At 21.4% G+C, this 15,662-nt stretch overlaps 1 protein-coding gene across 3 annotated transcripts in view; it reads left to right on the top strand.

Moving 5' to 3' along the window:
• The window catches only part of LOC117168935 (cell cycle checkpoint protein RAD1), a 67,521-nt gene that overhangs the window by 39,388 nt on the left and 12,471 nt on the right, over nt 1–15,662 (top strand). For 2 of the 3 annotated variants that reach the window (XM_033354924.1, XM_033354923.1), the window contains exon 2: nt 7,136–7,380. In XM_033354924.1, the coding sequence (XP_033210815.1) occupies nt 7,288–7,380 (93 nt within the window). In that variant the 5' untranslated portion in view covers nt 7,136–7,287. Of the gene's footprint in view, nt 1–2,557; nt 2,692–7,135; nt 7,381–15,662 lie in introns of those variants that run through there. The other variant, XM_033354922.1, reaches the window with a different exon arrangement.

The raw sequence follows: 15,662 nt of genomic DNA, 5'->3' as shown, positions 1-15,662 counted from the left end.
GTTCGTTCTTATTTGGTTGCAAATTACATTTTTATTAACTATTTCATTTTTCGTTTTTAATTTATTCTTTTTAGTGGAAGATTCATGTATTTTGATGAAAATTCATTTATTTAAATAAAAAATTTAACTTTTTTGGAAAATTCGTTCTTATTTGGTTGCAAATTACATTTTTATTCACTATTCCATTTTTTGCTTTAAATTTATTCTTTTTAGTTGAAGATTCATGTATTTTGATGAAAATTAAATTCTTTAAATAAAAAATTCAACTATTTGTTTTTAAATTAATTTTTTTTATTGAAGTTTTATCATTATAATTGAAAATTCATTTATTTGTTAAAAAATATAACTATTTTGTTAAAAATTCATCTTTGGTTTTAAATTCATTTCTTTTATTGAATATTCATCATTATAATTGCAAAATTTTTTTGTTGGTTATTTATTTTTATATTATTATTATATTTTGTTGAAAATTCATCTTCTCTGGTTAAATTCTCCTCTTTTTTATTTTAAACTATTATCTTTTTTGGTTGAAATACCAACTACTACATTTTTCCTTGAAAATTCAACTACTTCATTGAAAGTGGAACTACTTTGTTGAGCGTTTACTTTTTGATTTATGATTCATCATTTTAATTCAAAAACCTTTTTATTTGATTGGAAATTCAATTGTCTTGTTGAAAATTCGTTTTTAATTGTTTAAAATTACATTTTTAAATAAAAATTTAACGATTCTATATCTTTGTTTGAACAATTATCTTTTTTATTGGAAAATTCATTTATTTTGTTGACAATTAATTTGGTTAAAAAATTAACTATTTTTTCGAAAATTCCTTCTTATTTGGTTGCAAATTACATTTTTTTATTGAAGATTCAACATTGTAATTGAACATAAATTTTTTTGTTGATTATTTCTTTTTATATTATTATTAAATTATGGTTGAAAGTTCTTTTTTTTGTTAAGAAATGTATTTTTTTAACTCTAAATATCTTATTGGTCAAAAATGCAACTATTTGGTTTCAAATTCATTTCTTTCATTGAATATTCATCATTATAATTTCAAAAATTTCCTGTTGGTTATTTATTTTTATATTATTATTATATTTGGTTGAAAATTCGTCTTCTTTGGTTAAATTCTCCTCTTTTTTTATTTCAAACTATAATCTTTTTTGGTTGAAATGCCAACTACTACATTTTTCCTTAACAATTCCACTACTTAGTTGAAATTAGAACTACTTTATTAAAAACTCATTTTTTGGTTGTTAATTCATCATTTTCATTTTGAAAAAAAATCTATTTGTTTTGATTTTCCATTTTTAGTTGAAAATTTTTATTTTTCAGGTGAAAATTCGCTTTTTGAAAACTAATTTTTTTAATTGTAAATATCTTTTTGGTCGAAAATGCAACTACAATTTGGTTTCTAATTCATTTATTCTTATTGAAAATCATAATTATATTTGAAAATTTATTTCTTAGGTTAAAAATGTAACTGTTGTCGAAAAAATGTCTTCTTTCGTTGAATTCATCTATTTTTGGTTTTAAATAAAAATCTTTCATAGCCGATAATTGATTTTTCTTCTTTAGTTGAAAATGTATGCATTTTGTTAAAAATCTGTCATTTATGGTAGAAAATTACTCGTTTTTGTTGAAATTTTTGTTGTTAAAGATTCCTTATTTTAATTAAGAATTAGTTTCTTTGATGAAAAATTTAATTCTTGTTTTATAAATTATATTTTTTTATTCGTTGAAAATTAATTGTTTTTTCTTCAGTTTAAAAGTCAACTGTTTGGTTGGAAATTCGTCTATTGTGGTAGAATATTAATCTTCTTGGTGAAAAATTTATCTTTTGGGTTGAAAAATCATTTATTTAGTTGAAAGTTGAACTGTTTTGTTGATGACTTATTTTTTATAGTTTCAAATGAGTCCTTTTAAATGTAGATATGACTATTCCATTTTTAGATGCAACCTTTTTTGTTAAAATTAAAAATTCATATATTTTATTGAAAAATCATCTTTTTTGGTAAAAAACTAATTTTCTTGGTTACAAATTTATTTTTCTGTTCGTTAAAAATTGAGTTGAAAATGAGTTAAACATTTGAGTCGAAAATTAATTATTTTTCTTTAGTTGAAAACTCAACTATTTGGTTGAAATTGTGGTGCATGCATTTTGTTATAAATTCTTCTTTTTTTTTGTATAGAAAATTAATCTTTTTTGTTGATAGTAATTTATTTGGTTGAAAATTTAACCTGAAAGAAAAGCTTATAACGGTCAAAGAAACTAAAAAATTGTTCAGAAAAAGTTAGGGAATTTTAAAATTGGTATTTTGTGGCAACGCTGTTTGTAAAATAACACGCCTTAAATTAATTTGTATCGAGATGGTGGAAATTAAAAATTAAAGGGAGAAGTGTGACCATGTCCTAATTTTCCGATCAAGCCATCTGGTCACCCTAATTTGATTAATTTTGCAGTTTCAGATAATACCCTGAAAAAATTATACTGCGTCTTTGGAGAGACGTTTAAAAAAGCATTAGAACTTTATGAATCGGGTCGTATAACGCACGTTTCATCAGAATCCCAATCCAAAAACGTAGCACGTTGGCTTTTACAAGTCAAGGGATTTTCCGCAACAGTCTATACTATTTTCCGAAACGTGAATTTCTGCACTTGCAAAGCTTTTAGGTACAGATTTCAGGTATTTAAGATGTTTTATATATGCATTGTTATCTTTTAATTGAGATTTTTTTTAATATTTAAGAATGAAGGGTTTCATATTCATTTTCTAAAATAGAATATAGAATAGGGTGCTCAATAAAAAAGGCGTCAGTCTCGTAACACTTTTTGAAACAAAAACACTATTTTTCTACTATTCCGAAACAGTCGATATTTCAAACAAAAAAAGATTTTCATTTTAAGATAAAAATAATTGAATTGAACCAAAAAGGACGAATTTCTAACAAAATAGTTTAATAGATTAATTTAAAAAAAAAATAGTTTTATTTTCATATAAACAGATGAATTTTCAATACAGCAGATTAATTATTTACCAAAAAAGATTAATTTCTAATAAAAGTTGGAACAGTTGTATTGTCAATTGAAAAAATTAATTTTCAACAAAAAAGAAGAATTTTCAAAACGAAGAAGTGAATTTTTAACCAAAAAAAGAGAACATTTCAAACCAAGAAGATAAATTTTTTATCAAAAAGACCAATTTTCAATGAAATAATTGAATTTTAGAACAAGAAAAATTAATCAAGTACATAGTTGAATTTCCAACCGAAAAGTTGCATTTTTAACCAAAAAAAATGAAAGGCTTGAAAGAAAAGAGATTAATTTACAACAAAAAAGTTCATTTTATAAATATTTTTACATTTTTAACCTAGAAAGATTAATTTTTTGCCATAAGAGGTCAATTTTCTTCAAAAGAGTTGAGTTTTTAAGCTAAAATATCTATTGTTTTCGAAAACATTGGACTTTTTATCCCGAAAAGATGAAAAAAATTTCAACCAATAAGATTAATTTTCTACCAAAAAAGACAAATTTTCAACAAAATATTTTAAGTTATGAATGTGATATTAGTCTGAATTTCATTTGATTCATTTTAAGTTTATATTTTTTTTCGTTTATAAATTCGTTTAACGAAATAGTTCAATTTTTAAACTAAATAATAACCTTTTTTTAAATCAATATAAAAAATGTAAAAATTGAATTTTTATTTAAGAGAATTTTCCATAAAAAACGAATTTTTTACAAAAATATTTTAATTACCTACAAAATTGTTGAATTTTTAAGCCAAAGGGATGAATTTTCTTCAAAACGGCTCAATTTTCAATCCGTGGATATGAATTTTCATCAAAAAAGTTCATTTTCAAGCAAATAAGGTGGAATTTCGACAAAAAGAGATGAATTTTTTAATAAAAAAATATTAATGTTTAGAAATATCTCAAATTGTTGCATTTTGTAATCGAAAAGACGATTTTTCACCAAATATGTGAATTCTCGAGCAAATAGTTGAATTTTCTACTAAAAATATCAATTTATGGACTAAAGAATAACATTTTTAATTTATCATTTAAGTAAAAATTCAAGAATTTTATTAAAAAGTCATTCTTTTTGCTTAAAAATTCTTACTTATTTTTGGTTGAAATATGATATATTAGATTTTTCGTTGAAAATTCAACTATTTCGTTAAAAGTTAAACTATTTTGTTCAAAATTTAATTATTTCCTTGAAAATTCATAGTTTGGTATTGAAAATTTAACTAAAATATTTTTTTGTTGAAAATTGGTCTTTTTTTGTTTGTTTAAAATTATATTTTTTAACTCGAATTGTAACTTTTCATTTTTTTTGTAAATCGAAATTTTTTAGTTGAATATTCGTCTTTTTTGGTAGAAAACTAAACTTTTTGGTTTTCTATTTCCCCCTTTTTCGTTAACAATACAACTGTTTGGTTAAAAGTTTACTTTTTTATTGAAAAATAATATTTTCGTGTTTAAAATTCAATTTTTTACAGAAATTTCGTCTTTTGGCTTGAAACTTCAGCAATTTGGATAAAAAATTTTACTTTCTTAGCTGATTAATTTGTATTTATGTATTGAAAATTTATGTTTTTTTTGGTTGAAACCTAATCTTTTTTAATCAAAAATATCAAATATTGAACCAAAATAAAAAAATTTAGAGCATGTTCAAAATAAAAAATTTTATTTTTTTATTTTTAAACTTTTAGAAACTGTTGTCAAAGTTTCTTATAGATGTAAGTTAAATTTTTCAATTAGAAAAAAATTTAAAAAGTTCGAGCTTTTTCAAAATTTGAATAAATTTTGATTTGAATAATTTTAACAGTTTTTTTAAATAATTAAAGTGCAGTTTTAAAGATTTAAATAATTAAAAATTAACAGCATTTGAAGTTGAACATTTTTGATAAAAAACAGTTTTATTTTATCAACTGTAAATATAAATGAATAAATTATTTTAAAAATGGATCTGAAATTTATATATCATTTTTTATTTTTTGTATTAAATTTAATAAAGAAATTTATTAACATATTATTTCTATTAATTGTTTTTAGCCATTAAAAAATGTAAACGTGCTTTTTACTATTTTCAACATAAAAAAAAATCCATAATAATATAGTCATAATTAAAGGTTTTTGTGAAATTAAAAATATTGTGAGTCTAAATTATTTAATTTTTATCCTATTTAATTTGAAATTTCTTAATGTAGAAAAAGAATAAGTATTTAATATTTGGCAATATTTCACTATTCATTTGAGACTTTTAGCGTTACAATTTTAATTGTTCTATTTAAAAAGTGTTTAATTTATAAGTGAAATTGTTAAATTTGGACGCATAAATAACAATTGAACACTTATTATTCATTGAAAAAATTTGAGTAATTTTAAGGGATACATTGAAGTTTTGAAAAGATTCAGAATTAATTAAAAACTTCAAATTATTTCAAGTAATTTAAACCAAGTGTGTCGACTTTTTTTTTAGAACTTCTAAATATATTTCAAAATTAATCGAAATTTTTATACCAATTTCTGAAAGTTCTGCAAATTAAAAAAAATCCTTAAACTTTCTGTTACAATAATTTTTCAATTTTCGTAAGAATCTTAAGAAAATTTTTTATTCTTTTAAAGTCTTTCACAATTCTTCAAAACATTCTAAATTTTTTATTTGAAATCTGAAAAAATCTAAATTTTATTTGAAATTCGGCTGTAAGTATTTGTAATTATTTCAAGTTCTAAATTTAATTCGAATCTTGTTATAACTTTTAAAAATCTCTTAAAATTACTCTAATTTTTATTCAAATAATAACTGTTCTATTTTTATTTATAAATTCAAATTTAATTTTGTTTTTCTAAATTTGCAGGATTTTCTAAAAAGTTATAGTAAAAATTCAACTAATTTTGAAATATATTTAAAAGTTCCGAAAAAAATTCTAAAATTATTTTGGATTTGGAAAAATTTAAACCCACTTCTAGATTTCTCAAGATTTTGAAATAAAATTTTGAAGCTTTTAAGGGATGCCTGAGCTGTTTAAAAAAAATTTAACTTTTGATTACAGAAATATTAGGTTTAAAAAATTATTTTTCACTTTTAATGTGTCTAGCTTAAAATTACTTAAAATAGTATAATTTTGAAATTTTTTAAAGCTCATTGCTTGATTCTTTAATTTAGACTATTGAAAATGTTAACGTGGATTTATATTTTTGGATAATAAATAATTTTCACTTTAATATAATAATAATAAATTAAACATTTTTTATTTAAATTATTAAATACATTTATAAAAGACTCTATGTTAAAAATTTTACAAGTGTAAAATTGGGGATTTTAATATTAGTTTTCAGGAAAATGAAAAATTGATTATGCAAAAGTTAGGTAATTTTTAAAAAGTCTTGACAATTATATTTTTAGTTACAAATTTTCATTTTTTGGTTGTAAATTCAACAATTTTATTAAATCTTTATCACGTTTGCTTGAAAATTCAACCGTTATGTAGCGAATTCCTCTTTTTTGGGTTGAAAATTGCAATTTTTGTTTTTTGAAAATACGTATTTTTTTGTTTTTGTTTGAAAATTATTGTTAACTACAAATTCAATTTCTTAAACACTTATTTAAATGGATGAATGTTTATCTCTTCGGTTGAATTTCATCAAATTCTTTCCCTAATATTCCTCTAAATTCACTCAAATTTATTTAACTCATTTATTTATTTTTTATTTTCTGACTTCTTTTTTCAATTCTCTTAAAGTCTGTTGAATTGGCCTTGAATTCTCTTCAATCCCAGTTTACTCCATTCAATATAATTTTTTTTATTTTTAAAATTGCGTCAAAGTCTCCTAAATTCCTTTTATTTCAACTGCAATACCTATAAATTTCATCGAATTCTTTTGAATTAAAAAAAAATAGTTACGTTAATAACTTTCATTAGTCAATATTATTCACAAAATACATTTTAATCTTAAAGTACCATTTAGCAGTCTTCAAGCTATAAAAAATGTGGATTTAAAAAAAAAACTGATTTAGGGACTTGCGCTAGAAAAATAAAAATTCCAATTTTTCTTGGGCACCCCAACATACAGTTACAATGCAGATTTTGTTTCTAGCTTGTCATTTCTTTAAAATTTTAGATATCAAGTTCTAGAATCGCAATTTGCTTTCACATGCAAGCATGTTTTGGCAGCATGGCTAGCATTTTTGGATAAGGAGAAATTGGTCTATCATAAAATAACACCAGCGCAATTTCGAGGATTATTACTCTACCACGTTTCGTACAATCAACATGACTACTCCTAATGATGATTACAAATTAGTGGCGAAATTGGGGAATCTCAAAACTGTCGTTCATCTTTTGAAAGCAGTCAATTTTAAAGAGGTATAACATAGAAAATCTTATAAATTTTTCCATTTTCGACATTTTCAGATATTTTTACACTTTTCCCAGGCCTCACAGGTCTCCTGATTTTCTGATTTTTTTTTGTGCTTTGTCGTGATTTTTCTTGCCCGAAAACGAAAATTCGCCATTTTTATCACGCGGACTTACATTTTGTTCACAATATTTCAGGCTACTCAATTATTTCCATACAGTCATCTTTTTTGGTTAAAAATTCGTCTTTTCAGATTGAAACTTCATTTTTTTTAAACTTATTTCTTTTTGAAAAAGTCATATTTACATCGTGAAAAATCAATTTAAATTTTTGTAATCAAGAATTCAACTAATTTTTTGAAAATAAAAAATAAATCATCCGGTTTAGTAGAAATGTCTTTTAATAAAAATGTTACATTTTGGTTAAAAATTATTTTTTAAATTTGAAATTCCACTAATTAGGTAAAAGTTAAACTACATTGTTAAAGATTTATTTTTTTGATTAAAAACATTAGAATCTTTAGTTGAAAAATTCAACTGTTTAGTGTAAGTCTTATTTTTGTTTTAAAATTAATTTTTTAACTGAAAATTAACATTTTCCATTTTTTAAGATTAATCTTTTTAGTTGAAAATTCTCCTTTTTTGAAAAAAAAAATAATTTTCTTATTTTGAAATTTCATTTTTGTTGGGTAAAAATGAATCAGTTTCGTTGAAAATTAGCTTTTTGCTGAAATATTTTTTTTTTTCAATTCAATGTTTTTAGAGAAAATTTCCATACAAATTTTGAACTTGCAAAATATATTTGTATAATTTATAAAATTAGGGAACGAACATACAATTTTACTATTTTTGTCAAAATTCAACAATTTTGATAAGAACGAAAAAAAGGCAGTCTTTAAGATTCAAAATTCGAATGTTTTGTTGAAAATTCCTCTTTTTAGTTTAACTAATTAGTTAAAAGTGGAATTAATTTGTGAAAAATTGATTTTTCTAGATTAATGATTTATCATTTTGTTTCATAAAAATTTAACTATTCCATTTTTTATTTAAAATAATTTATTTTGTTCAAAATTTGCCTCTTTATTTATTAAAAATTAATCTAAATTTCTTTTCCTGAAAACATAACTATTTAATTTTTTGTTGAAAATTTATCTTTTTTAGTAGAAAATTTATATTTTTTGGTCGAAGAGTAATCTTTCGGTTTGAAAATTAATCTAGCTAATCGGAAATTTAACTATTTGGTTCAAAACTCTGTTATTTTATTGATTTTTTTAACTGCATATATAACTGTTCCGTTTTTGGTTGAAAATTAATGTTTTTTAGTTGAAAATTTATGTATTTTGTATGCAAAAATTTGTTGTGACAGATTATTAATTTTCTTTGTAAAAAATTCAACAATTGTTTCACAATTCATTTATTTGGTTGACAAATTTAACTATTTTTTTCTAGTTATAAATTAATTTTTTAAATTGTGAATGTAACTATTCCATTTTGGATTGAAAATTTATCTTTTTTATTTTGTAATTCATGTGTTCTGTCGAAAATTAATTTTGTTTCGTAGAAAATTAATCTTCTCGGTTGGAATTTCTTTTTTTTTTTTTTGGAGTAAAGATTCGACATTTTAGTGAAAAATTTATTTCTTTGGTTAAAAATTACCCTTTTTTGTTAAAAATTATTTTTAACAAAAAATTTTTTATTATAATTATTATTATTTAGAAAATTAATTTTCTCGGTTGGAATTTCCTTTTTTTATATTTTTGGGTAAAGATTCGACATTTTAGTGAGAAATTTATTTCTTTGGTTAAAAGTTACCCTTTTTTGTTAAAAATTATTTTTAACCAAAATTTTATTATTATTATTTAGAAACTTAATGTTCTCGTTTGGAATTTCATTTGTTTTTTTGTAAAGATTCGACATTTTAGTGAGAAATTTATTTCTTTGGTTAAAAATTTGTCTACTTTGTTTAAAATTTTCTTTTGGAGTAAAATATTAATCTTTTCGTTGAAAAATAATCTGTCTGGATGAATCTTCATTTATTTGATTTAAAATTTATCCTTTTTCTAAAAAAAATTTTTTTTTAGAATCAAAAACTAATTTTTTGAACTGATCGTTCATTTTTTTCTGGTTGTAAATTAATTTTTGAAACTGTAAATGTGAATATTCCATTGTGGATTGAGAATTTTATCTTTTTCACTTGAAAATTCATGTGTTCTGTTAAAAATCAATCTTTTTTTGGTAGAAAACAAATCTTCCCGGTTGAAAATTCGTTTCTTTTTGATGCTAAAGATTCGTCATTTTAGTAGAATAATTCATTTCTTTGGTTAAAAATTTAACTATTTTATCAAATTGTCTTTCGGGGTAAAATAATAAAATTTTCTTATTAAAAATTATTCTTTTTGATGAAAATTCAACTAATTAGTTGAAAGTGGAATTAATTTGTTAAAAATTGATTTTTTTTGGTTGATGATTTATCTTGATTCAAAAACCTTTTGTTGTAGAAAATTTAACTATTTTGTTGAAAAGTCGCTTGTAATTGATTGAAAGTAATTTTTTTAACTAAAAATTTAACTATTCCATTTTTTATTGAAAATTCATGTATTTTGTTAAACAAATATTTTTTATTCGTTAAAAATTATTTGTTTTAACTGAAAATATTACTGTTACATTTTTTGTTGAAAATTTATCCTTTTTCGTTGAAATTCATATTTTTTGGTCGAAAAGTAATCTTTACGTTTAAAAATTAATCTTGTGGATTAAAAATTTAAATATTTGGTTCAGAATTCAGTTTTTTTATTGATTTTTTAACTGCATATATAACTGTTTCATTTTTGGTTGAAAATTGATCTTTTTTATATGAAAATCCATGTATTTTGTATAATAATTTTTGTTTATTATTGATTATTAATCTTATTTGTCAATAACTCATAAATTTGGTTCACAAATAATTTATTTGGTTGAAAAATTAAACTAGTTTTTTGTTATTCATTTTTTATGTTTGAAAACTATTTTTTTTAACTGCAAATGTAATTATTCCATTTTGGATTGAAAATTTATCATTTTGAGTTGAAAATTCATCGTTTTTGGTAAAAAATTAATCTTCTTGTTGGAAATTAATCCTTTTGAATGAACTTTCATTTATTTGTTTAAAAATTAACCCTTTTTGTTGAAAATTATTTTTTGTAGAATCAAAAATGAATTTTTGAAATTCTAAATATAAATATTCCATTTTGGATTGAAAATTTTATCTTTTTCACTTAAAAATTCATGTGTTCTGTTAAAAATTAATATTTTTGGGTAGAAAAAAAATCTTCCCGGTTGGAATTTCTTTTTTTTTTGTTTTGTTAAAGATTGGTCATTTTAGTGGAAAATCATTTCTGTGATCAAAAATGAAACTATTTTTTTATCTTCTTATTTAAAATGAATATTTTGGGGCAAAAACTCATTTATTTTGTTACAAATTAACTTGTTTGGTATTTTATATTTTATAAAAAGATTCGTTTTTTTAAATTGTGAATATAACTATTTCATGTTGAGTTAAAATTGATCTTTTTGATGGCAAATGAATCTTCTTAGTGAAAAAATCATCTTTATATTTGACAATTCATTTACATGATTGAAAAATGAAACAGTTTTTTTTAACTCGTTTTATAGTTATAAATTTATTTTTTTAATTGTAAATATAACTTCAATTTTGGGTTGAAATTTTATATTTTTCTTTAAATTTATTCTTTTTGGTTGCAAATTGAACTGTTTTATTACAAATTCATCTTTCGGGGTTAAAAATTCAATTATTTTCGGAGAACATTAACATTTTATTTAGAATTCATATTTTGTTGCTAATAAATTACCTGAAATATTTTTGGATAAAAACTTTTCTAAAAAGTTTTTTTTATATTTAAAAGTTCATATTTTTTATTAGACATATTGCATCTTTCTAGAACAAGTGCAACTGTTTTGTTGAAAAATCAACTATTTCCTAGAAAAAATTCTTTTTGTTTAAAATTCGTATTTTCGTGTTGAAAAGTCAATTGAAATCTTTTTGGATGAAAATTCGACTCTATTTTTCTTTGTTGAAAAGTTGACTTTTTGATTGGAAAATTCCGCTTTTTTAGTAGTTTTAATTTTTTTGACATAAGTGCAACTTTTTGATTGAAAATTTAACAACCTTGTTAAAAAGTCAGACTTTTTCCTTAAAAATTCGACTATATAGTAAAAAATTAGACTTTTTAGGAGCAAATTAGCTTATTATTAACAGTTCTTATGTTGGTGTTGGAAAATGAACTGGATAATTCTTTAGATGAAAATTGAACTATTTATTTTAATTATTTTATTTTTTCGGTTGAAAATTCAACTTTTCTTCAAAGTTTGTCTTTATGATTTTAAAATTCACCTAATTTAGCAGAAATAAAAATTTCTTGGATAAATATTAAATTTTTTGGTTTAAAATTCAATAATATATTGTTGAAAAGTCATACTTTTTGGTTGAGGATTCTACTGTTTTTCTAAAAATTTAACTATTTTGTAGAAAATTTACTTTTAGTTTTAATTTAATATTTTGGCATTGAAAAGAGAAAAAATCTTTTCTGGATGAAAATTCATCTGTTTTAGGAGAAATTTTATTTTTCTTAAATTAAAATTCCACTGTTTTATCGAAAATTAATCTATTTTATTAAAAAGTCATAATTTTTGTTTGAAAAATGTACTGTTTTGTTGAAAATGTGACTATTTCGTAGAAAATTTTCTTTTTCCTTCATATGTATTTATATTTTAGAGTTAAAAAATGAACTAAAATCTTTTCTGGATGAAAATTCAACTATTTTTTTGAAAGTTTTTTTTATAAATAAAAATTCATCTGCTTAAAATGAAATTCCTTTTTTTTTGGATAAAAATGCAACTATTTTGTAGAGAATTCAACAATTTGATTAAAGTCATCTTTTTTGGTTAAAAATTCGTCTTTTCGGATTGAAACTTCATTTTTTTTTAAACTTATTTCTTTTTGAAAAAGTCATATTTACATCGTGAAAAATCAATTTAAATTTTTGTAATCAAGAATTCAACTAATTTTTTGAAAATTAAAAAAAATCATCCGGTTTAGTAGAAATGTCTTTTAATAAAAATGTTACATTTTGGTTAAAAATTATTTTTTAAATTTGAAATTCTACTAATTAGGTAAAATTTAAACTACATTGTGAAAGATTTATTTTTTTGATTAAAAACATTAGAATCTTTAGTTGAAAAATTCAACTGTTTAGTGTAAGTCTTATTTTTGTTTTAAAATTAATTTTTTAACTGAAAATTAACATTTTCCATTTTTTAAGATTAATCTTTTTAGTTGAAAATTCTCCTTTTTTGAAAAAAAAATAATTTTCTTATTTTGAAATTTCATTTTTGTTGGGTAAAAATGAATCAGTTTCGTTGAAAATTAGCTTTTTCCTGATATATTTTTTTTCAATTCAATGTTTTTAGAGAAAATTCGTCTTTTTTGGCTTGAAGGTTAAACAATTTACATAAACTTTTATTTATATCTTGAGTGAAAAATCTTTATTTGTTCAAAATTCGTCTTTTTGTTTTTAAAATTCTTTTTTTGTATAAATTTTGTATAAATAAATGATAAATTATGACACTTTTTTATTTAGAATTTATCTTTTTATAGGTTGAAAATTCAAATATTCTGCTAAAAAGCCATCTTTTATTGCAGAACAGACATTTTTTTATAAATAAATTGATAAATTTGAAAATTTTAAATTTGTATTTGAAATACCCTTTTTTCCGTTTTTAAAAGGTTCTATGTCAAAAGTGTTACAAGATTAAAATGCTGGTTGAAAATTTAACTGTTTAGTAGAAGTCTTATTTTTGGTTTAAAATTAATTTTTTAACTGAAATTTAAAATTTTCCGTTTTTTAAGATTGATCTTTTTGGTGACAATTCTCCTTTTTTGCAAAAAAAAAATACTTTTTTTATTTTGAAATTTCATTTTTGTTGAATAAAAATGCATCAGTTTCGTGGAAAATTAGTTTTTTGTTGAAATAATTTTTTTAAATTTAATTTTGTTAGAGAAAAAAATTCGTCTTTTTGTTTTTAAAATTCTTTTTTTTTTAATAAATTTCATCTTTTTTAGTGGAATGATTCTGGAAATGTTTGGGAATTTTTAAAATTCTCTAAACTCGCTGGAAATGTTTCGAAATTTCTAGAAATCTGTGGAAATATTTTTAAATCTCTAGAAAACCGATGAAAGTCTTTTAAAATTAGTTTAAATATTTCGAAAAGCTTTAAATCCTTTCAGAAGCTTTAAAATCCGTCGAAATCCCTCCAAATTTGTTTAAATCCTGTGGAATTTAATCAAATCTAAGTTAAGAAAATAAATAAATCATTCGTTTCTACTTTCTCTATTTGTTGCATCTACACTCTCAATATTTTAAGTTCCTTTATTACAATATTTATTTTCTTATAATGATTTTCTATAATATTTTTTTTTAATTGCGAAAAATTATAAGAAATTCTTTACAGAAATAATTAACACCCTGTGCAGTAATTATTTCTTCTAATATTAACAATTTTCAGAATTGGATTGCATAATTAGGTGTACCTTTCTTTCCCGATTTCATTTATATAAAAAACTAATCTTTCGATTATTTTCAGTTACAAGTGGGGTCAAAATATCTCAAGTGTACCACTTTTAAATCGATAGTTCTATTTTCAATCAATTTATACATTTTTCAATTCGTTTTTATATCCCCTAAAATATTTTTGCAAAAAATTAATTTTTTTTTAAGTTTTTAACAATCAAAGTTCTTGATCATTTTTTTTCAAAAATGGATTACTCGCGAACGGTTCATCGAAATTCAATAATTTAGTTATGAACAATTTTGTTAGGAAGTTTAATTTACGCTAACAAATTGTTCGGTATTAAAATACATTTTTTTATTGTTTAAATAATCGTTGTTTAAGTAATCGAGCACGTTCGGACGCGATAGTTTAATCTTCAACAAAGTATTGTAAAATTTTCAACCAAGGAGATTAATTTTCTACAAAAAAAGTATTTTTTTTGACAAATCGGTTTAAACATTTAACCTAGTAGTTGAATTTTAAACCAAAAAAGATAAATTTTCAATACAAAAAATTTAGTAGTTGGTATTTAAATTAAAATTTTTCATTGTTTTAAATACCAACTATAACATTTTTTTCATTGAAAATTTATATTTTTTGGTTTCAAATTCAACTACTAGGTTGGATTTCTGAACCGATTTGTTAAAAAAATCCTTTTTTTCGTAGAAAATTAATCTTGTTGGTTGAAAACTTCACTATAATTTGTTGAAGATTAAAATATTTTATTAAAAGTTCATCTTTGGATTCGAAAAATTAATTTTTTGGTTGAAATTTTTTTTTTATTAAAAACTAATCTTTTCAATGATGATTTGATTATTCAATTTTTTTGGAATACACATGTTTGGATTGAAAATTCAACTACTTGATTGAATACTTAACAATATACTTAACATTATTTTTGATTGAAAATTAATTTTTTTGGTTAAAAATTTATTTATGCTTCATTGAAAATTAAACCTCCTTATTTTTTTTAGTATAAAATGAATCTTGTTGGTTGAAAATTCATCTTTTTAATCAAAAAATTGACTATGCCTTGTAGAAAGTTGAACCACTTGATCAAAAATTAATTTTTCATGAACATTTATCATTTCAGTTTAAAATTCGTTTCATATTGTACTTAATATGCTACCCACAATAATTGTATCCAAAATAATTTATCACCCAATTGCTCCCCTACTTCTTGGCTTAAAGTTGATCCACTTTATAAAAAAAAAATTTTGTTGAATAATGCTTCATTCTTTTAGTTAAAAATTCATCAATTTTGTGGAAAAGTGAACTATTTTGATAATATTATTATTTTCTTAAATTAATATTTTTAAATGAAAACTTAACGATTCAACTTTTGGTTAAAAATCGATTTTTAAATTGATAATGGATATATTTTGTTGAAAATTCATCTTTTTTAGTAGAAAATTAATATTTTCATCATTTTAGTTAAAATTAAAATTTAAAATTAAAGTTAAAATTTTAGTTAAAAATTCGATTCATATTGTACTCAATATAATACACGCAATAATTTTATTCAAAATCATTTGTTCTCCAATTATTCCTGTATTTCTTGGCTGAAAGTTGATCCAGATTATTTTAAAAAATCTTTTTTTTTTAATTCAGCTTTATTCTTTTTGTTCAAAATTCGTCTATTTTGTGGAAAAGTAAACTATTTTGATAATATTATTATTTTCTTA

The sequence above is a fragment of the Belonocnema kinseyi genome, chromosome 3, assembly GCF_010883055.1.
Source record: "Belonocnema kinseyi isolate 2016_QV_RU_SX_M_011 chromosome 3, B_treatae_v1, whole genome shotgun sequence".
Taxonomy (NCBI): Eukaryota; Metazoa; Arthropoda; class Insecta; order Hymenoptera; family Cynipidae; genus Belonocnema; species Belonocnema kinseyi.
This window is presented reverse-complemented; position numbering and strand designations above follow the sequence as displayed.